The 23,899-nt window shown below is 45.2% G+C and overlaps 1 protein-coding gene across 1 annotated transcript; it reads left to right on the top strand.

Annotated features, from left to right (window-relative positions):
• Window positions 1-18,249: 18,249 nt before the first annotated feature.
• On the top strand, window positions 18,250-19,644 carry rasd4 (rasd family member 4). Its single transcript, XM_085963541.1, has one exon. It carries the CDS (start codon window positions 18,449-18,451, stop codon window positions 19,073-19,075), a length of 627 nt encoding a protein of 208 aa, XP_085819667.1. The 5' UTR covers window positions 18,250-18,448; the 3' UTR covers window positions 19,076-19,644.
• Window positions 19,645-23,899: the final 4,255 nt, after the last annotated feature.

Below are 23,899 nucleotides of genomic sequence, written 5' to 3'. Positions count from 1 at the left end.
CCTAGGACATCGGTCCCGACCCTGCCCAGGTGCAAACCGTCCATTTTGTACTGGTCCCACCTCCCCCAGAACTGGTTCCAATGTCCCAGGAATTTGAATCCCTCCCCCTTGCACCATTCCTCTAGCCACGTATTCATCTGAAATATCCTTCTATTTCTACTCTGACTAGCACGTGGCACTGGTAGCAATCCTGAGATTACTACCTTTGAGGTCCTATTTTTTAATTTACCTCCTAACTCCCTATATTCAGCTTTTAGGACCTCATCCCGGTTTTTACCTATATCGTTGGTGCCTATATGCACCATGACAACTGGCTGTTCACCCTCCCCTTCCAAAATGTTCTGCAGCCGCTCTGAGGCATCCTTGACCCTTGCACCAGGGAGGCAACACACCATCCTGGAGTCTCGTTTGTGGCCGCAGAAAAGCCTATCTATTCCCCTTACAATAGAATCCCCTATTACTATAGCTCTCCCCCATCTTTTTCCTCCCATCCTGTGCAGCAGAGCCACCCCTGGTGCCAGGAAGTTGGCTGCTGCTGCCTTCCCCTGGTAAGCCATCCCCTCCATCAGTATCCAAAGTGGTATATCTGTTTGAGAGGGGGATGGCCACAGGGGACCCCTGCACTACCTGCCTGCACATACTACTCTGCCTGTTGGTCACCCGTTCCCTTTCTGCCTGTGCCACCTTTATCTGCGGTGTGACCAACTGATTAAACGTGCTATTCACGATGTCCTCAGCATCGCAAATGGTCCAGTATGTATCCAATCGCAGCTCCAGCGCCGCAATGCGGTCTGCCAGTAGCTGCAGCTGGACACACTTCCTGCACACATGGTTGTCAGGGACAGAGGAAGTGTCCCCGAGTTCCCACATAGCACAGGAGGAGCATACCATGGCACCAGGCTGTCCTGCCATGACTTACCCTTTAATTAATTGAAATTAAATTAAACAAATCAATCCCACCAATTACACTACAGATAAATGATATATTTAAGGGCCCTGGTTTACCAACAGTCCCCGCTACACCACAGAGACCCTAGAAACTATAAATCACAGAGTTAGAGTTTAAAAAAGAGAGAAATACTCACCAACCAATCACTTACCTGCTTTCTGGTGACGTTGCTAGAAGTGCGAGCTGATAGCGGTGCAGCAAGGGCAACGGGGCATCTGAGATCTTGGTAAATGATGGGACCAACAGTTAACCAATGAGATTTAAGGTAGAAAAACAGGAATGACGGAGAATAAAATAGGGCAAATTTGTGTCAAATTAGATACCGAAAGAGAAATAGAGAGAAAGAGAAATTGGATTAAGAGAGAGAAAAAGAGACAGAAAGGAAAAGTAAGAAAAAAATGTAAAAATTTAAATTTTAAAAACCTCTAGATACAATTTACTACCTGCAGGAATGAGACGCCGCAGTTTCAATTGCTCCCTTTCTCAGACGAAGAGGTTGAGTGGAATTGCAGGAACATAAATCTCCTCATTAAAAGGATCCTTATGTTCTTAAGTGCCAGCCCTAACTTTCTGCGGTGAGTTTAATTCCTTTCAACAGCACAAATGCAGCAATTTCTTGAAACTCACGGGGAGGTTGATGGCGAGCTGCCATTTTCGTGAGGCTAACAGTGGAGCGGTGCAAATCGTCCAGCAATTCAAGGCGATTCGCAACTCACTCTTCCTCACCACAAATTGCTGGGTCACCTACACACAAATAACACCGTTATTTTCCCAGTAGATTCTGGGTCAATGTTGTAGAGGAATGAGACACAGTTTTTTTTAATCTATTATAAGTTTAAAACTCTAAAATATATTTGAAAAGTACTGTAGACATGAAAGCAATAAATTTTTATGGCACTAGGATTATAAAGCAGAGCTAGATTCTGAAGGCTGGTGTAACCGAGGCAACCTATTACACAGAGAGAAAAAAAGGACAATAAAAAATGTACCAGATTGCTGCCTGTACCAGAAACAGTGCAGAAAATCCAGTCCGCAAAATGATTTTGTAAGGTATCTAATGAAAACACTGATGATAGTAACAAAATCAATTTGATTACACATTTAAATTACAATTTTAAAGATGGAGCTTCTTAGACATAAAATAATAATCTCCTGAACACTGCTGCACTTCGTATTGATGTCCCTTCACAATGCAATAAAAGCTGTTGTACCTTTTGTTATCCATTCAAATCTACCTTAATTGGCAACAGCATTTCATCACCATAGTAAAAAATTGCTTTGTTCCAATATTTAAAGAATGCAATAAGTAGGGGAATGGTCTTCATATGCTTAACACTGTTTGTTTTGCAATGCTCAAATTGCAAATGTATCATTTATAATCATTAATACATACCAGCTTTAATTCCCCTGTATCATTGTAAACTAATTATACTGTCTTGTGAATCACAGTTATATTAATCTGCAAAAATGGCATCACAATAGTCTCTAATCCATATATTTTGAGCTTTTCTTTATAATCATTAGCAGTGTTTTTATTTCATTCATACTTTATCTTATACAAAATTGGAAATTCGACAGTGATGGTAAAGGATAATAGATTATTTTCATTGTTTAGATGTCATCTGAATGACTCTTTAAATTTCAGTCTTGTTACACACTCATATCCAACCATAATTCCAAATAGCCCTGACTTCCCTCTTCTTTGCACCCTAGGAAGACTCAGGCCGCGATTTTGCGGGCGCTCAGAGGGCGGGTTTGGAGTTGGGTCAGGAGTTAAATCCAAAATGATTGACGGCGGGTTGCGAACCCACCACGAACCCGCCTCCACGCGACTTTCCAAAGTGTCGGATCTGCGGCTCCAGATCAGACCTGGCACCAAGCGGCGGGAGAGGCACTTAAGGTAGTTAACAACCTGTGAATTGCTATTTTGAGAGGGTTTTTCAATTTGGCCACATTTTCAGCGTGTTCCACGCCATTCGACAAATAGGCCAGCTGATTGTGTCGGGTCTTCCAATAAGCTGAATAGTTCACAGCTGCAACTGCAGCATAAAAGCTAACCTGCCACATCAGTTCAATTTCAAACGCCAGAACTTTCTGATTTCAGGATTTGGAAGACATATTTCAGGTGTATTGAGGTTGTAAGTGTGTGTTGTGAGATCTATATGCACTGTGACTTCCTTGGAATAACCTCTTTCCACATTGACTGAGCGCTTATAACATCTCATCCTCAACTGAGATATATGCCAGCAGAATGGGAACCATTTATACTCTTTCATCCTGGTCCTCGGATTCGGAGGATGAGCAGCCACGGCAGCAGCAGAACCAGACACACCAGCAGCACCAACAACAAGTGTGCCAACCTTCTCCTCAGCCACCTGATGCTGCACAGGGCAGAGGCCATCAGCGCAGGGCTGCACCGCGCTGCAGGAGATACCCCTAACACAGGGTTTACAGGCAGAGGATAAGCTTCCTCAACATGACTGAGCAGCAATGCCAAAGGAGGCTGAGACTTTCATGAGAGGTAGTCGCTGACATCTGCACAATGCTGCACCAAGACCTGCAGCCCAGAGGAGCAGGTTGACACTCCTTACCAGTGGCTGTTAAAGTCACCACTGCGCTCAACTTCTTTGCATCAGGGTCCTTCCAGGGATCATCTGCAGACATCAGTGGCATCTCCCAGTTGGCCACCCACAGATGCATCACGCGGGTTACCGATGCCCTATTTGCCAAGTCAGCCAATTACATTCACTTCTCAACGGATGAAGCAAGTGTTACCGCGTGGGCGATTGGGTTTGCCAATCTGGCAGGCTTCCCAAGGGTGCAGGGCGTCATCGACTGTGGCCATCAGGGCACCCCATCGCAATCCAGCTGTATTAGTCAACCGCAAGGGCTTCCACTCCCTTAATGTCCAGCTGGTGTGTAACCACAGCAAGAATATTATGCATGTGTGCGCAAAGTTCCCTGACAGCTGCCATGACTCGTACATCCTGCGGCAGTCCACTGTGCCTCAGCTGTTCAATCCGCCAACCCAACTTTCCGGATGGCTACTTGGAGACCAGGGCTATCCCCCGAAGATGTGGCTAATGACACCGATGAGGAGGCCATCAAACGAAGCTGAGGAGCGCTACAATGAGAGACACATTTCCACCAGAAGCATCATAGAGCAAACCATCGGCTTGCTCATAATACATTTCCGATGCCTGGACAGATCTGGTGGAGCCCTGCAGTACGCACCAGCCAGGGTGTCCAGAATCATCGTGGTCTGCTGTGCCCTGCACAACATCGCACAGCAGTGTGGCTTAGTGCTGCCTGAGGAACAAGTGGCTCAGCGCACAGCCTCCTCCTCCAGAGGAGGAGGAAGAGCCGAATGAGGCTGCAGATGAGGAAGGCCTTGCGGAAGCGGCTGTCCCAGTGCCACCAGCATGCGAGCACATTGCTGGCCATGAGGCAAGGAATGGACTAATCCATGCCAAATTCGCGTAACTTTACGCTGCACCACAGACATGTGGCTGGCACATGCACATGAAGGTTGGCAGGACCTCCCTTCCACACCATATAGCATCTATACAATGAACTGTGCATTCCATATAGCATCTATACAATGAACTGTGCATTCTTATCACTCTCCCCACCATCACTGCAGATGAAAGACACCCTCACCCCTCACTGTGCCACTTCCAATTCTGAGCACACATAGGGCAATGCAATGAATCATTCTCATCGCATTATTTTAATGCAATAGAAATAAAGATCACAACCGTAACTTTGGATTATATGAAAACACCCAAGTGACCACCCTTGTGACTATTTGTGTGTTAACTTTCTCTTATGCATACCTCTACGTGGTGCTTCCCCAGTGGCTTCAGCAGATGTAGAAATAGCCTGATCACTTCCCTGCTGCACTTGCTTAGACGCCTTTGGCAGTCGTCCTCTGGGTTTGGGAGCCTTGGAGGGCCCCGCCAAAGTCTGCTCTGCCTGCGACTGTGCAGGGGCAGACTCGGCCATCTCTGTTGGGTGAGGCATCTGGGGCTCTGACTGAGGGCTCGGCAGTGGCATGGGAGTATGAGCGCTTGGAGAGGAGCCTGCGCTTCCTTGTTCTCGACCACCACCATCCCTCTCATGGGTCACCCGCACTTCATTGCTAGCAAGTAGCTGAAGAGCATCTTGCTGCACATCAGTGGGGCCATGAGGACCCGTCTCTCTACTGACAGTCCTCATAACGGGGACGTCCATGTACCTCTAGTTCCTCTCCACAATAGATGCCCATCTATTCTCCATAGCTGACCATCTAACTGGACGAGTCACCATGTTAGTTTGTGTCTGGTGATTTATGTCCTCCATGGAGTTTGCCATCCTTTCCATGGCAGTACCTACATTCGCCATTGCGTGCACCACGGCCTTGCTCATGTTTGACATGGACTCCTCCATTCTCTGCACATTGGCAGTTACCGTGGTTGCAAACCCAGTCAGAGCCTCCTGCACTTGTTCCTGAAACTCCAGCACTGCTCTCTTTCTGGATGGCCCCCGAGGCTCAGCGTCTACATGCAGCTGAGCAGAGCTATGAGTCTCCTGCAGCCTCTGACGAGGACTCTCCACTGCTGTCCCAGTCTCCACCATCTGCTCCTACTCACTTGTGAGCTGTGATGCACCAGGTGACAATACTACTCCATCTCGCAAATGACCCACTGAGGTGTGCATCTCTGTGCTGGTGCTGGGTGCATTCATTTCTGCTGACGCTGCTCCCTCAGGGGTTCCTCTGAGGAGTCCTCCTGCTCGTCCTTCTGGACAGTGGGGAGGGGGCTCTCGATGGTCCTGTGGGAGAGCAAAGGTATGAGTTAGACATGTGATATGTAGGTTGCAGACACATCCCATTGTGCACATGATCAGAACTCAATCTGTATGAACATCAGACCCCATATGAGTCACTCATTAATGTAAAATCAGAGAGTTGGAAATCAATTTTGTGACCAGTTTGCTGTACTGCGCCCGTCTCCGTCCCCCACTTCCAGCTCCTCTGCACCTACAACGATCTCCAGAGCTGCCACCTCAGTGTGCACCATGGAGGGTGGGCCTCCTCCTGTCCTCCCCCTCTCCCTCTTATTGTGGGCTCTCTTCTCCTGCAATGAGGGACACAGGTGGAGTTTCAGAGAGATTTATAGAGTGAGTGTAAAGAATGGATAACATAGACGTTTAGAGGGAGACATTGATGGAGTGAAGTGCCAATACCAAGGTCCCTCCCTGTGCGTTGTTAGTTGTTGCCATTGCATAACTGTGAGAGTGAGTGTGAGGGGTGCGTAGTAAGATGGTGAAGTGATTCTGTACATAGAGAGAGAGGGATGCGTGAGGGTGCAAGGGGATGTTAGGGTGAGTTGGGATGTGCAGGAGTAGGTTGCCAATGCAGAGTGATGGGGATGAGAAGAGATGGGAAGCAGATTGAAGGTAAGTGTGATGTTATACTCACTTTTGCTGAGCGCAGCAGATCATTAAACCTCTTCCTACACTGAACCCAGATGCGTGTACAGACTGACCTTGCACTGACCTCCTCAGCAATTTGCAGCCAGGCTGCCTTGGTGTGTGAGGAGGCTTCCTCCGTCCATCTGAAGGGAAGAGGACCTCCTTGTGTCCTCTTACTCCCTCCACAAGAACATGGAGGGAGTCATCATCAAACCGGGGAGCAGCCTTGGTCCGTTGAGCTGCCATGCCTGCAGCAACCAGCACTCGGGAGCAGAAAAAATACTGATCAAAGGGGACATGGCCCCCTTAAATATCGAGGCTCCCAGCGCGTCATCAAGCGCGATCAGCTGACCCACACCCACCAATTGGGCCGGGTAGCGCGCACGGCATGCTTAATGAGGCCAATTTGGGGGAAATCATTATTGCAGGGCGGCTGGAACCGGGAGCGGGACCGGAACCCGTCAAACAGCAGACCCACCACCATCCCGTCCCCGGGCGGATAATCCAGCCCTTAGTGTCTGGATGCAAAGCAGAAGGAAATGGGACAGAGATCTCTTGGGTCTCCAGTCTCTATGTTGCATTGGGATTTGTAATGATTCCCCCAAGGGGAGAGTGGAATGCTTGCAACTGAGGCAGGCACAAGTGGGGCAAGCATGTGCAGATGAGGTGGCAGGGAACCAGCAGCAACTCATCATCTTCTTCTCTCTTTGATGGGCAGGCACTCATTTGGCAGAGTTTTAGATGAAGTAGGCATTAGGCCCTTCGCCCAGCGGTGTTCCAATCAAAGGATCAGAGGGGGGCAAGCAGCAAGGCCACAGAGGCTGAAAAAGGTAAAAGCTACCATTTTTTGGGGGCCTGCAGGAAAATTCTTGGGGCTGGAAGCCTTCAGGCTGCTGTTTTTGAAAGGTCATTACTCCACTCGGGCCTGTAGCAACTGCTGAATTTCCCACCCTAATTCTGGGTGGAGGCCCCTGCCAGGGGGAGGCGCATTGCAAGGAGCATATCAGGACATTGCTAATGAACTGAACCAAGAAGCACAGGCAGCTTCACTTCATTTTAGGAGGAGTGGAGTTTGGGGGCACTCGACTGGCCCAACGCCCAGGCAGAGCAAGAGAGAAATATCGAGGTCAACACATGTATTTTCCAAACTGCAAAGGATGTTAAATTTTAAAATTCAAAAGGCCTAACTGTTAGCTTTAGACACTTTGGTTTCCCTCCTTTGAATTTTTCACATCCAATATTCATTTCAAATTATTTAATAAAATATTATGTAATTTGACTCCCACGTTTCCCAACATAACAGTCATTGCACTTCAAAGCAATTCATTGTACAGGAAGTGGTTCAAGATGTTTCTGAGAGAGATGATTGAGGATTATATTAATGCAAGTCTTTCTTATCTTAAATTAAGTAAAATTAACGTACATTTGCATTGCATCTTTCTGACTTTCGTACTTATAAACTGAAATTATTCCAATATTGATGAAAGGAGTTCAATTTCCTGTCCAAGCAAATGGCAGTCCAATTATTGTACTCTTTGATAAGATGTGGCTACAGTGATTATACTTAAAGCTTTATTAGATTAGCTGCCTTCTTGTTTGAAACTAGTCCTTATTTTAACTCGGGGCAGAAGGGGTCAGGACGAACGCTATTCCCCCATGACATCACCATATGATTGATGGATGCAATTGGGGCACAATTTCTGTCAAGCCGAGAGCTACTTAAAGTGGGAATGCACCTTTAAAGCGAGGTTGCAATCTCTGATGCCATATTTTCTGCAACACTGTGGAGACAATTCTGTGAGTAATAAAGGGCTGGATTTTCATTGGGAGGGTGGGTTCAGGAGCGGGGGGAGCTCCGAGGCGGTCGGCAAACCCGTGAGGCCGGGTTTCCTGCAGGCTCTGCCGACTTTAACGGCAGGGCCTGATTTGCACATGAGGCCTCGGTTTCCCATCCACAGCCAGTCAGATTGGGAAGCTGGCTTGCTGCGGGCAGGTAGGGCTGCGGCACTAGGCCGCACAGAGGAGGGAGGGATCGTGTGGGGGTCAGGCAATTAAGACGATCGGAGGTCGGGCAGAAGATCGGGGGTGGTGGTGGGGGGTGCTGGATGATTGTTTGAGGGGGGCGTTGGTGAAAGGAAGATTGTGGTTGGCCACCCGGGGATGGCTGGCCTCCGGATGATCGGGCGGCGGGGGATCACTGGGGGGAGGAAGGAAGATTTGGGCCAGCCTCGGCATCATCGGTGAGGGAGGGGGTCCGGGAAGGCAATCAGAGGCCTCGTGAGGGTGTCTCCGATCACAGGGGGGTGGGGGGGAGTGGGTGGGTTAGGCAGGGACCCTGGATCCAGGAGGTGAGTGGAAAGGCACTTAACTCCTGGATGCAGCAGCCCTCACCTTACTGTAACTGCCGGGTTTTATGGTGTGTAAAACCTCACCAGCTACAGTTAAAAACAAAATCGAGATTAAAGAGGCTTCCAGCCTCATTAAAATTTTTAATTGATGTCCCGACTCCTGGCAGCGGGTTGGCTGCCCGCCCCCATCCTGCCTCCGTTACAACCAGAAGTGGGCAGTTTGGAGGCGGGTTCAGGTCGGGAGTCCAATTTTTAACAATTTAACTACTCCAACGCTCCTAACACACCTGTTTTTTTTTTTAGGTTATAATTCCCCCCAAAGAGTCAGAGCATTGCCCCTAGCTTTTCTAATGCCTCCCTGGTGGTCTTGAAGGAGGGAGGTCGGGGCAAGGAGGGAGGTCGGGGCAAGGAGGGAGGTCGGGGCAAGGAGGGAGGTACTGTTTCTCGGCACCTGCAGGAGTACCCCCAGGGCAAGTATCCAGCAGGTCTGTACAGAGATGGCTAAAAGAGTCAGTGCCAGCAACATCACTGGGTTCAGTGTAGGAAGAGGTTCATTAACCTCAAGAGCAGCAAGGGCGAGGGCAGCTCTTCATCTCCATCAGCAAACATATGGAAAAGCAAAGGGGCAAATGAATGAGTTGCGTGTTTTTAAGCTCAATGTAGATCTGTATCATAAATGAATTGTGCTCAAGTAGTGAGTAATGAAGAACTCGTATACTGATCAATCTGTTTCTGGTGACCTGTACAAATCATCACTGATGAAAGGAAGATAAGCTTCTCTTCCGCCAGTATCTGAACTTCCTCCACATTGATACAGAGCGGCTCATTATTGTGGCTTGTGAACTAAAGAACTTGATCACTACACACAATCGATTAGAGAGAGAGACTGCTCTTGTGCTTATTTATGCTGCTTTCTGCTTAATTTGCTCTCCATTTCTTCCTGTCCTTCCCCGAAGGTTAGTTTGGCTGCACGGGTGCTGACAGTCTCCGCTCCCCTGGCCAAGTGGCAACTCTTCATATGCGAACAAAGACCACAAACCTCAGAAGATAATTAAACTGTGGGGAAGGGCATCACAAATGAGCGCAGTGCTGTCCTTACCCAAAGACCACATCCATGCCCTTTTCACTGGGGCTCACTAGATAATGACCAGCAGCTGATTTCCTCCGCCCCCGCCCCTCCTCACTAGCCAAGGCATGCTGAGGCTAATTGCAGTGTCCCAACCATCAACAAAGCTAAGGTCAGCTAATTCATCACAGACCTGAACTGAACTTGAGACTGCCCTTGTCTGTGGAAAAACATGTTTTACAGATAGTGTAGTTGTCACTATTCATTAGGTGCAGCACATCATTTTCACAGAAGAAAAAACAGCCATTATTTAGCTGAATCATACATTGCACTTATGGGAGAAATGAACCACAGGCTGAAAAAATACAAATATGGTATAAGCAGGGGGAGGGGGGGGTGATAAAATAATAAGTCTCTCTTCCTCAGCTAACTACACCAATGATTCAGAGGGTCTAGTCTCACAAAGGGATACATTTTTATTTTATTATTCACCCTACTTCCCATGGTTTCAAAGATATTGCTGATCTGCACAATTTTTGTAGCATTGTATTCTGGTCAGTGCTAAATACTGTCATGCAAATATATGCCAAGGCACCAGGAAGCATTTTAGTTGAATAAAATTCTATTTTTTTTAAATACAAGTTTAGCAATACTATTGAAACAACATCAATACAAGAAACAGAGTTTGACAGTTGGACCAAAATATACTAGAAATAGCAGGTCCTACTGCACAGTAATTGACTGTTTCACTGCTTCTGTCGAAAGGGGAAAGGGCAAGTTCTATAAAATATATAAAAAGGGGAGAGAAAATGAGAAAATAAATCTATAAATATAAGTACATTAAGAGAGCGTAGAATCATATAGTACAGAAGGAGGCCATTCGTGTTGTGATGGCTCTTTGAAAGAACTATCCAATTAGTCCCACTCTCCTGCTCTTTCCCCATAGCCTTGCAGATTTTTCCTTTTCAAGTATATATCCAATTCCCCTTTGAAAGTTACTACTGAATCTGCTACCACCATGCTTTCAGATTAAAGACAGATGCAGGAGATACTATAATGGATAATAAGGAAATAGCAGACTTTTTAAATGAATACTTTGTATCCATTTTCATAGTGGAGGAAGAGGACAAAATACCAGTGGTACAAGGGAACCGAAAAATAAGTCAAGGGGAGGAAGTTAATGGATTTAATGTAAGTTTAAAAATGGTGATGGAGAAAATAACGCGACTTCAGATCGACAATTCTCCATGACCTGATGGTTTCCACCCCATAGTATTAAAAGAAGTGGGGAAATTGCAGATACATTGGTTATAATTTTACAAAGCTCTCTAAATTCTGGAATTGTGCCTTTGGATTGGAATGTTGCTAATATCACTCCATTATTTAAGACAGGAGGGAGGGAGAAACCAGCAAACTACAGACCTGTCAATTTACCGTCAATTGTAGGGAAGTTACTGGAATCTATAATCAGGGTCAGAGTAACTGAGCATTTGAACAAGTATGAGCTGAAAGAGTCAGCATGGATTTGTGAAGGGTATGCCATGTGTGCCTAAACTAGTTGAATTTTTGAGGTCACTCACAAATTGGACAGGGGAGTGTTGTCTATATGGACTTTAAGAAGGGCATTTGGTATGGTTTTGCATGAATGATTCTTAGCAAAAATGAGAGTGCATAGAATTGGAGGTCACTTTGTGACATGGGTTGGTAATTGGTTAGGACATAGGAGACAGAGAGTAGGAATAAAGGGAAAGTACTCTGATTGGTGGAATGTGAAAAATGGTATTTCCAAGAGTTCTGTACTGGGGCCTCAGCTTTTCGCCATATATCAATGACTTAGATGAATGAAGAAAGAGTTGTACATCCAAGTTTGCAGATGACACTAAATTAGGAGGCACAGTAAGTTGTATAGATGGGAGCAGGAAGTTAGAATGGGACACAGATTAGGTGAATGGGCAAAACTGTGGCAGGTGGAATTCAACATGGAGAAGTGTGAGGTAATCCACTTTGGATCCAAGATAGATCAGAGTATTTTCCTAAGGGTGAGAAACTGTGAAGTAGCAAAGATATTTGGTTATCCAGGTATATAAATCCCTAAAAGCTAATAGAAACATAGAAACATAGAAGATAGGAGCAGGAGTAGGCCATTCGGCCCCTCGAGCCTGCTCCGCCATTCAATGAGATCATGGCTGATCATCCAAATTCAGTACCCTGTCCTTGCCTTCTCACCATATCCCTTGATCCCTTTAGCCTTAAGAAATATATCCAACTCCTTCTTGAATATATTTAATGAACTGGCCTCCACCGCCCTCTGTGGCAGAGAATTCCACAGGTTCACCACTCTCTGGGTGAAGAAATTCCTCCTCATTTCAGTCCTAAATGGCTTACCCCTTATCCTTAGACTATGACCCCTGGTTCTGGACTCCCCGGCCATCAGAAACATCCTTCCTGCATCTAGTCTGTCCAGGCCTGACAGAATTTTATAGGTTTTGATGAGATCCCCTCTCAATCTTCTAAACTCCAGTGAGTATAAGCCCAATCGACACAATCTCTCCTCATACGTCATTCCTGCCATCCCAGGTATCAGCCTGGTGAATCTTCGCTGCACTCCCTCCATGACAAGAACGTCCTTCCTCAGATAAGGTGACCAAAACTGCACACAATACTCAAGGTGTGGTCTCACCAAGGCCCTGTACAACTGCAGCAAGACATCCTTGCTCCTGTACTCGAACCCTCTTGCTACAAAGGCCAACATACCATTTGCCTTCTTAACCGCCTGCTGCACCTGCATGCTTACCTTCAGCGACTGATGCACAAGAACACCCAGGTCTCTTTGCACTTCCCCTTCTCCCAGTCTATTGCCATTCAAAAAATAATCTGCCTTCCTGTTTTTGCCACTAAAGTGGATAACCTCACATTTATCCACATTATAGTGCATTTGCCATGTTTCTGCCCAATCACCCAACCTGTCCAAATCGTACTGGAGTTTCACGACATCCTCCTCACAGCATACCCTCCCACCCAGCTTTGTGTCGTCTGCAAATTTGGAGATATTACATCCAATTCCCTCGTCCAGATCATTAGTATATATTGTGAACAGCTGGGGTCCTAGGACCGATCCTTGCGGTACCCCACTAGTCACTGCCTGCCACTCGGAAAACGACCCGTTTATTCCAACTCTTTGCTTTCTGTCTGCCAACCAGTTCTCTATCCAAGTCAATACCTTGCCCCCAATCCCATGTGCCTTAATTTTGCACGCTAATCTCTTATGCGGGACCTTATCGAAAGCCTTCTGAAAGTCCAAATACACCACATCCACTGGTTCTCCCTTATCTATTTTACCAGTTACATCCTCAAAAAATTCCAGTAGATTAGTCAAGCATGCTTTACCTTTTGTAAATCAATGTTGACTTTGTCCGATCCTGTCACTGCTTTCCAAGTGCTCTGCTATTACATCTTTTATAATAGACTCTAGCATTTTCCCTACTACCGATTCCCTGCTTTTTCTCTACCACCTTTTTTGAATAGTGGGGTAACATTAGCTACCCTCCAATCCATGGGTACTGTTCCAGAGTCTATCGAGTTCTGGAAGATGACCAGCAATGCATCTACTATTTCTAGGGCCACTTCCTTAATTACCCTAGGATGTAGATTATCAGGCCCTGGGGATTTATCAGCCTTCAGTCCCATCAATTTTCCTAACACCATTTCCCTACAAATACTGATTTCTTTCAGTTCCACCCTTTCATCAGACCCTATGCTCCCCAGCATCTCTGGGAGGTTATTTGTGTCCTCCTTTGTGAAGACAGAACCAAAATATGTATTTAATTGGTCTGCCATTTCTTTGTTCCCCATTATAAATTCCCCTGATTCTGACTGCAAGGGACCTACGCTTGACTTCACCAATCTTTTTCTCTTCACATATCTATAAACGCTTTTACAGTCAGTTTTTATGTTCCCTGCAAGCTTATTCTCATATTCTATCTTCCCTTTCTTAATTAATCCCTTTGTCCTCCTTTGTTGAATCCTGAACTGCTCCCAATCCTCAGGATTATTGCTTTTTCTGGCCAATTTATATGTCCTCTCCTTGGATCTTATGCTATCCCTAATTTCCCTTGTTAGCCAACTCGCTCCTCAGACCATCGTAGTTTCCTTTATTTAAATTGAGGACCCTAGTCTCTGAGTCAACTACTTCATTCTCCATCTTAATGAAGAATTCGATCATATTATGATCGCTCCGACCCAAGGGGCCTCGTAAAACAAGATTGCTAATTAATCCTTTCTTGTTACATAATACCCAGTCTAAGATGGCCTGTTCTCTGGTTGGTTCCTCGACATATTGGTCCAGGAAACTATCCCGTAAACACTCCACTCCACAGTATTGTTACTAATTTGGTTAGCCCAATCTATATGTAGATTAAAGTCACCCATGATGACTGCTGTGCCCTTATTGCACACTTCTTTAATTTCCCTTTTAATGCCATCCCCAACCTCCGCCTTACTGTTTGGAGGTCTATATACCACTCCCACTAATGTTTTCTTCCCATTAGTATTTCTCAATTCTACCCATACAGATTCCACATCATCAGAGCTAATATCTTTCATTACAATTGTGTTAATTCCTTCTTTAACCAGTAATGCTACCCCACCTCCCTTTCCTTTTTGCCTATCTTTCCTGAATATCGAATACCCCTGGATGTTGAGTTCCCAGCCTTGGCCATCCTTGAGCCACGTTTCCGTAATCCCAACCAAATCATATTTGTTTACCTCTATTTGCACAGCCAATTCATCCGCCTTATTATGAATGCTCCTCGCATTAAGACACAAAGCCTTCAGGCTTGTTTTTTTAACGCTCTTAGACCTATTAGAATTATTTACTGTGGCCACGTTTGATTTAAACCGTTGATTTCTCTGACTGCCACTTTTGTTTTTCTCCTTCCTATCTTTTGCTTTTATCCTTGTTTCCCTTTCCTCTGTCTCACTGCTCAGGTTCCCAACCCCCTGCCATTTTAGTTTAAACCCTCCCCCAGAGCACTAGCAAACACTCCCCCCTAGGACATCGGTTCCAGCCCTGCCCAGGTGCAGACCGTCCGGTTTGAACTGGTCCCACCTCCCCCAGAACCGGTTCCAATGTCCCAGGAATTTGAATCCCTCCCCCTGGCACCATTCCTCTAGCCACGTATTCATCTGAAATATCCTTCTATTTCTACTCTGACTAGCACGTGGCACTGGTAGCAATCCTGAGATTACTACCTTTGAGGTCCTATTTTTTAATTTACCTCCTAACTCCCTATATTCCGCTTTTAGGACCTCATCCCACTTTTTACCTATATCGTTGGTGCCTATATGCATCACGACAACTGGCTGTTCACCCTCCCCTTCCAAGATGTTCTGCAGCCGCTCTGAGACATCCTTGACCCTTGCACCAGGGAGGCAACACACCATCCTGGAGTCTCGTTTGCGGCCGCAGAAACACCTACCTATTCCCCTTACAATAGAATCCCCTATTACTATAGCTCTCCCACTCTTTTTCCTCCCGTGCTGTGCAGCAGAGCCACCCCTGGTGCCAGGAAGTTGGCTGCTGCTGCTTTCCTCTGATAAGCCATCCCCCCCAACAGCACTCAAAGTGGTGTATCTGTTTGAGATGGGGATGTCCACAGGGGACCCCTGCACTACCTGCCTGTGCCTAGTATTCCGCCTGTTGGTCACCCATTCCCTTTCTTCCTGTCCAACCTCTACCTGCGGTGTGTCCAACTCTGTAAACGTGCTATTCACGATGTCCTGAGCATTGCGAACGCTCCAGTATGCATCCAATCGCAGCTCCAGTGCTGCAATGCGGTCTGTCAGTAGCTGCAGCTGGATGCACTTCCTGCACATGTAGTTGTCAGGGACACAGGGAGTGTCCCTGAGTTCCCACATATCACAGGAGGAGCATACCATGTGGCCGGGCTGTCCTGCCATGACTTACCCTTTAATTAATTGAATTTAAATTAAATCAATCAATCCCACTAATTACACTACAGTTAAATGGTTTACCAACAGTCCCCGCTACACCAGAGAGACCTTAGTAACCATAAACCACGGAGTTAAAGTTTAAAAAAGAGAGAAATACTCACCAAAGAGAGAAATACTCACCAATGCTGAGGTACAGAAAGTAACCAAAAATGCCTTTATCTCAAAGGGGTTGAAATACAACAGGGAAGAAAGTTATGCTTCAGTTGTACAGAGCCTTGGTCAGATCCCATCAGAAGTACTGTGATCAATTTTGGGCACCGCACCACAGGCAGGATATACTGGCCTTGGAGGGAGTACAATGCAGATTCACCAGAATGATACCAGGGATTAAAGAGTTAAAATATGAAGACAAGTTGCATAAACTTGGGTTATATTCCCTTGAGTTTTTAATGTTGAGGGTGATTTAATTGTGTTTAAAATTATAAAAGGATTCAATAGGGCAGATACAGAGAAGCTATTCCCTCTGGTGGGCGAATCCAGAACAAGGGGCACAATCTTAAATCAGAGCTAGGCTATTCAGGAATGAAATCAGGAAGTACTTTTTCACACAAAGGGTAGAGAAAATGTGGAATTATCTCCCCAAAAGGCTATAGATGCTGGGGGTCAATTGAAATTTTCAGGACTGAGAGTGACAGACTTTTATCAGGTAAGGGTATCGCGGGATGTGGATCAAAGGTGGATACATGGAATTGAGGTACAGATCAGCCACGATCTAATTGAATGGTGGAACAGGCTTGAGGGGCTAAATGGTCTACTCCTGTTCCTATGTAAACTTTTCAATCAGAAAGGTCCTGAATGAATGGCAAAATGCATCATCAGGGTTGGATCATGAGAAGTAGGTCTAGCTGAGTAGTGAATCTCAAGGTCAATTTGAATTTATTCAATAATTTATGTATCATTAGAGAAGGCATCTAATAATTTACCAGTTGCAGATGACATGCTTGAATTATTACAGGTTGCTGTTACACTGCAGGTAAATCTCAGATAGGTATCTGTGGAGTGTGACACTCAGCAAAGTAGACACAAATTATACTGGCAGGGGCATCTCACTGTAGGTTGCTCAAATGTTGGTGACAGAGGAGAACTGTATGTAATTTTTCATGTTTGAAGAGCACAGGTGGGAGTGTTTGCTTTAGTATTTAGTAGATTTTTGAAAAATAAGTTTATAAAGGATCCCAAAGATCCAACGGCACACTCAAACACTTTTCAAATGTATATTTGCACCAAGCTGCGGTTATTCCGTGCCCAGTTTAAAGTCTGACCTCTACAAGGTACTCTCTCACATCCTGGCTTCAATGCACTTCGGAGTCAGAGTACCAAACTGGCTCCTGTGTTACGCTTTCACTTTCATATCAATCCACACTGGAAATGGTTTCACGTTGATGTGAAAGTGGCAATATAACCGTACTCAAGGTCCCCAATCATGAGTGGAACAAATTGCATATCCGTTATTATGTTCTTGCACAATTCTTGATTAATAGATGAAATCATTTACATTAAGGATTATTTATGACTAATATATGTGACACTTTAAAACTCTTAATTAAGTCACTGTTATAAATGAGGGGTTGACAGTGTGAACTTGAATTATGAGGACAGGTTGCATAAACCTGTCTTGTATTCTCGAGTATACAAGATTGAGAGGTGATCTAATCAAGGTGCTAAAAATGATAAAAGGATTTGATAGAGTTTACTATTTCTTCTTGTGGGGGTATACAGAACAAGAAGGCATATCTTAAAATTGGAGCCAGGCCATTCAGGGGTGTAATGAGATAGTAGAAATCATGAACTCTCTCCCCAGCAGGTTGTGGATGCTGGGTTAATTGAAACTTACAGGACTGAGATTGATAGATTTTTGTTAGGTAAGGGTACCAAGGGATATGGAGCAAATGCAGGTAAATGGAGTCGAGGTACTGATCAGTCATAATCTAATTGAACGGTGGAACGGGCTGGAGGGGATGAATGGCCTACTCATGTCCCTTGTCAGAAGCAAGGACGAAAAATGACGGTCATTTATCTTTAAGACAAAACAGAACATACACCTATGTCACCTAATTAGGTTCAAATAGCACTTGAAGCACAGTTGAGAACCAGCAGCCAGGTTGAGATGACATTGTTGAACTTCTTAAGTTTCCTTGTCATGTTTTATGGAAACTATCGCACCTGTTACCGTCTTGTAACAAACTCGCAGATTCGATATAATGGTATATGAGACAATTGCACACTACATGGTGCACGGACCTGTGTCCATGCACACTGCAGCAAGTATGTCACGGTGACTCCACCAGGGAACTCTGCTGCCGAGCAACTAAAGGCGAGTCATTATGCTGCTAATTTGCCTGTGACACGCTGATTGGAGCACGGCTGGCAGTGGCCGGCGTCACGGTGGCAGGATCCTTGATAAAGGCGGACCGAGAGTCTGAGGCAGGCACTCCGAGCCAGAGGTACCTGAACTTACCCTCTGCACAGGCGCTGCTGCTTGTATTCAGACAGAGTGAGACACAGAAAACCCCCTGAAACATTTCCATCTACATCACACACAAAAAAGTCTCCAGCCTTTCTCCCAGAACATCGAGTTTAAGAGTTTGCAAAAAGTCAGAAGAAGAAATAGACACAGTTATGTCTCTGGCCGTGAAAGAAAGAAACCAGGTCCGCTTGGTGTTCCTCGGGGCAGCCGGTGTGGGCAAGACTTCGCTGATCCGAAGATTCTTACTCGATACCTTTGAAGTGAAGTACAAGAGGACAGTGGACGAGCTGCACAGCAAAGAGTACGATGTGGGGACAATGAAGATCAAAATCGAGATCATGGACACCAGCGGAAGCTACTCCTTCCCGGCCATGAGGAAGCTCTCCATCCAGAGCAGCGATGCTTTCGCCCTGGTCTATGCCATAGACGACGCCGAATCCTTCGAAGCGGTGAAAAGCCTCCGAGATGAGATCCTCGACATCAAGGAAGATAAATACACCCCGATCGTGGTGATAGGCAACAAGACCGACAACCTACGTGACAAGCAAGTGTCCAGTGAAGATATCATGTCACTGGTGGAACTGGAATGGAACAACCGTTACCTCGAATCCTCGGCCAAGGACAACGCCAATGTGGTGGAAGTTTTCCGCGAACTCCTGCAGCAGGCAAACTTACCGAGCCGCCTGAGCCCAGCCTTGAGGAGGAGACGGGAAACTTTCCCAACTGAGAACAATGCCCGACCTCCCATGAACAAAACCAACAGCTGCAGCATCTCCTAAAGGCAAACTCCGGCTGAACAGTCCCTTTCGATTCGATCAAAAAGACTGTTAACTCTGACTAGTTTTTAAACCAGTCAGAAGGGACCTGTGTTTGAAAGAATCAGTCTCCAAATTGGAGCAAATTGTGCAACTGAACTTATGACGGTGCTAAGAAAAACTGAAGGGAAGCATTCGTGAGCACATAAAAACCAATCGATTTATTTCTGTTACTATTAATTGCGCTGAGTTTGTGATTTTAATGAAGATGCTGATGTTTATTCAGTAAGCGGAACAATTGATGTATGCATTAAGGTAAACCCCATAGCAAGTATATGTCAGCCTAGCAGTTGTATCAGCGTTGATCTAACCACTAGTTGTTTCAAATATAGATTGTCCTCGACCTGCACTGAGCGTGCAGCCTGGAAGCTTTGTTTACAGAGTTCAATCGCCTCCATTATTCGCTAATGGGAGGTAACATTTATTTGCACTTTCATGTTTATCAGATCTTCGTGTTACACTGTTACCCAGAATGCATATTCTTTTGTATTTATTTTATAAAAGCTATAATAAATAAAGACTTTTATCCCTAACAGTTTACTGTCTTTGATCATTTAGTCCACTTGTATTAGGCATATTTTGCCTTTTTTTCCTCCGGTGCTGACATGGGTTCCCATAACACGCCTTGACATCCTGTGACCGCACACTTTAAACCAAATTTACTGTGCTTTAACTTCAGTGTCACGTTCGTGTGACAACTTAAGTCCTCTTATGAAAACACATCCTCAATAAAACTCAAAAACGGGTGCAGTGACCGAAAGGTAATTAGGAGGCATTCGGAGATGTCTGAAAACAACCCATACAATTGACAACCGTATATATAGGGCGGGAGGCAACTAGGGAATTAATCCGAAATATTCGAAGCTGTGGCAAATTCTCTAGAAAGAAAGACCTGCATTTCTATAGCGCCTTTCACGACCACCGGACGTCCCAAAGTGCTTTACAGCCAATGAAGTACTTTTGAAGTGTGGTCACTGTTGTAATGTGGGAAACACAGCAGCCAATTTGCGCACAGCAAGGTCCCAAACAGCAATATGATAATAATCAGATAATCTGTTTTAGTGATGTTGGTTGAGACATGGCCAGGACACCATAAGAACTTCCCTGCTCTTCGAAATAATGCCATGGGATCTTTTACATCCACCTGAGAGAGCAGACAGGACCTCAGTTTAACATCTCATCCCAAAGACAGCACCTCTGACAGTGCAGCACTCCCACAGCACTGCGCTGGAGTGTCAGTCTAGATTTTTGTGCTCAAGTCCCTGGAGTGAGACTTGAACCCGACAACTTTCTGACCCAGAGGCGAGGGTACTACCCACTGAGCCACTGACTGACACTTTCTACTGAAAATGACCGCAGCCTCCTGGATGGTTGGGATTTAAATCCTTTATGTAATGTGGGAATAATAAACCAGCACTGATTTTACCAGAAGTTCTTGAAAATAATCCACTTGTCTATAGTTTTAATAAATTGTATAGATTAACATAAAAGTGAACAAAACTCGCCAAAGGAGATTGTGCAGATGAAGACAGCGACCAGCGGCGAAAGTGGCAGGATTTCAGATTCACCCAGAGCTCAGATTATTCTGGAGATGCACATTCTATTAAAAAAAACAGATTAGTCTGTGACAGTTCGGGAGTTTCGACATTTAACTCGAGCTACATCGCCCTCTACTAATCACAGTTCCACCAGAATATCGCCGGAGAATGCGTGTCAGTGTCACTGTTACAGGACACACAATACCCACTGTCCCAAGGCAGGAGTGGGCCGAAGTTAGAGGAGTTGGGGGATCAGTTCCCATCCGCTCAGCCAATCGCCAACCCGCCGGTTACACCAGGCATGTCAGACTGAAACATGGCACATCTACTGGGAACTTTGCATATAATACTGGAATAGGGACCCCACCGTACGCAAACGCTGAACTCGAAGTATCGGTTAAAGTAACCGAGCACACATTACCGCTAAGATAATTCAGACAAACTCAATAGGACTTTTGGTACAGCTTATGTTGATGTGCACACACATTCAGGACTCTGGGGTTGCCAACTATTGCGAGAGGGAAGATCTTGTATAACGTTTATTTCTGTAAGGAAAATGCACCATCTTTAGCATTTCCCCCTAGATTATCCAAAGTCATGTGGTGGCCTGTCCCTTGGACTCTGTTCATTTAATTTCCTAATAAGGTCATCTCTGTACCACCTAGCGGAATAGCAATGATTTGCAGTGATTTTTTATTTTTTTTATGTAATGAATTGGAATATGTTTTCATAGCGCCCCCTTTTGGCATTTTATTTTCTTATTTTTCCAAACAAATAAATACACAATATTTTATTAAGTTTTGATATTTATTTAAGAAAATTATTTTAGGTTTGATGAGCAGCCCGATTTAAGTAAAACACGAACCACATGACTGCACCTTACACTGCACAATTCCGTAGTGTGAATCTGCTTGACAGATGAATGATTGGCAATCTCAAAATTAAGTTACTCGGTGAAGCGAAAAACACCCGTCCAATACTGCCAGCAACTCGGCACGCCTTGGTAATCCTCTTGAGGGCATTGATTTCCAGAAGCAAACTACAACCAGACCACCAAAAGAACATATGCCTCCTATAAGCAGGTTTAAAACATTTCAATCTACAAAATAACTCAGACAGTACTTGCTCACCTTGCCCTACTGGGATCACAGGAAGCCAACATAGACAGACGAAGATTTTACCCCTATATATGTTATCATTGTACCAACATGCATTACCATTCATGTATAGAATAGGCACCTTGAAGTGAAAATGATCTGAATTGAACAAAATTCAGATACTGGCAAATTAGCCAGAAATATCCAAATTTATTTATTTTGGATTATAAATTTAAATTCTTAGCGGATCTTCAGTTCCATGACAGGTCGTGTTCGTCAAGGTTATTTAATAGTTAAATACTTGTGAAAAACACGAAAGGGGGAAATCACATAAGCGGGTGTAAAAGATCCCATGGCGCTAATTAAAGAACAGCAGGGTGTTACCCATAATCAACATTGCTCCCTCAACCAACACCAGCTAAAACAGATTATTCATTCATTTGTTGTGGACCAGGCTATGCACAAATTGGTTACTTCATTTGCCCACAAAGCAACAGCAGTTGTACTTTAAAAGTCATCCTGTAGTTCTAAAGCACTTGGGCACATCCTGCTGTATAAATGTAAGTTTTTTCTTTAGAAACATACTCTGGGCTACAGTGCAGAGACAAGACTCAGAGAAAGCTGAGTTCTTCAAAAGGTCACCTCTGCATTGTTCACACCAAACCAACTCACAAGGAATTCATCAGTAGCTGGGAAAAGGAAGTAGACCATTACAGCCATACGCAGCCTGACTTTATCCAACTTGCGCCTGCAAGTAATGGAGAAGATAGTGTGCCAAAGAACAATGCAACTGCCTTAGCTCAGAGAATTATTGCTGCTGAACTTTGAGCATGTGAGAGAAAGCCCCAGGGAAGGATGGCACCACTAAACATGCCCAGCGAGACACCCAACAAGCTGATGGCCAAGACAGCGGAGGTCTTCACCAAGTTTCCAGTGCTGAGCTACTTCTGGAGATGTTGGAAATCAGCCGTGGTCACTAAAGTCCACAAACTAGGCAAAGACACTAGTGACACCAACAAATACTGGCCTATCAGCTTGTTCAGCTAAGTTGGAAAACTACTAGAGAGAGTCATCACATAAAAGATCAAGATTAACATAAGGGAATGGACTTCTTCAACTCAAGCCAAGCAAGATTCAGGAGAAAAAGAAGCACCAGTGACAACTACCTATGACTGTCAGAGAACATTCTCCAAACTTTTAACAAGAAAGATTCCACATTGGTGGTGTTCCCAGAGGTGGAAAAGGCTTTTAACAAAATTTGGCACAATAGACTGCGATATGCCATCATCCTAGTGCAGGAGCCTCTGATATAAAAAGGATGTAACATTTGACAAATCTTGGTCTATTCTTAGCAAGCTCCCAATATTATTAGCAGCATTTATTTCTTTAGTGTTAAATTGTGGTCAGTCACAATGCAACCTGATCTGAAAACTGGAAAATTATGGTTCTTCAGTGCAGACTGTTCCAAACAATGGGACCTGTTCAAAACTCTTTGTGAAGGCAATATCCCTCTGTTACATTTGAGAATACAGCTTTTGTGTGTACGAAGAGTTTCATGTTAATACTGACATTTGTCCTCAGGATGTGGTGAGACTAGCAAGGTTACATGTATTGCCCATTCCTATTTGCCCTGAGATGATACTGGTGAGCCTTTTCCTTGAACTTCTGCAGATCTTGTGATAATGGAGAATCCACAATGGTGATGGGTAGGGAATTCCAGGAATTTTGTTCAGTGACAATGAAGGAACGGTTATATTTGGCCAAGTCAGGATGGTATGGAACTTGGAAGGGTCATTGCTGCTCTTGTCCTTACAACAAACAAAGTATATAGTATGGCTCGATCTTGACAGGGGCAGGCTGCGTAGGCGGTGTGGGGAGGGGGGGTGGTTGAAGTTTCTGTTGGGAAACCCGGAAGTTTTGACTTCACAGTGTGCGTAGTTTTGGTTGGCAGGTTCCTCGCCCAGAAGTCAGCCTAATTGACAGGCTTGGCTTCCAATCGGGTGGGGAGTGCTCTGGAGGAGGCCGCAGGCAAGTCACCTGCTGGTGTGAGCGTGGTGCGGGGTTGGTGGGGGGGGGTCCGATCCCCGACTCCACATGGGGTGCGGATCCGATCCCCGATCCCGTGGCGCCAGGGGTGGGGCGTAGTCTGATTT

Source organism: Somniosus microcephalus, chromosome 21, assembly GCF_052327205.1.
Source record: "Somniosus microcephalus isolate GS21.2 chromosome 21, FLI_Smic_1.0, whole genome shotgun sequence".
NCBI classification, from domain to species: Eukaryota; Metazoa; Chordata; class Chondrichthyes; order Squaliformes; family Somniosidae; genus Somniosus; species Somniosus microcephalus.
This window is presented reverse-complemented; position numbering and strand designations above follow the sequence as displayed.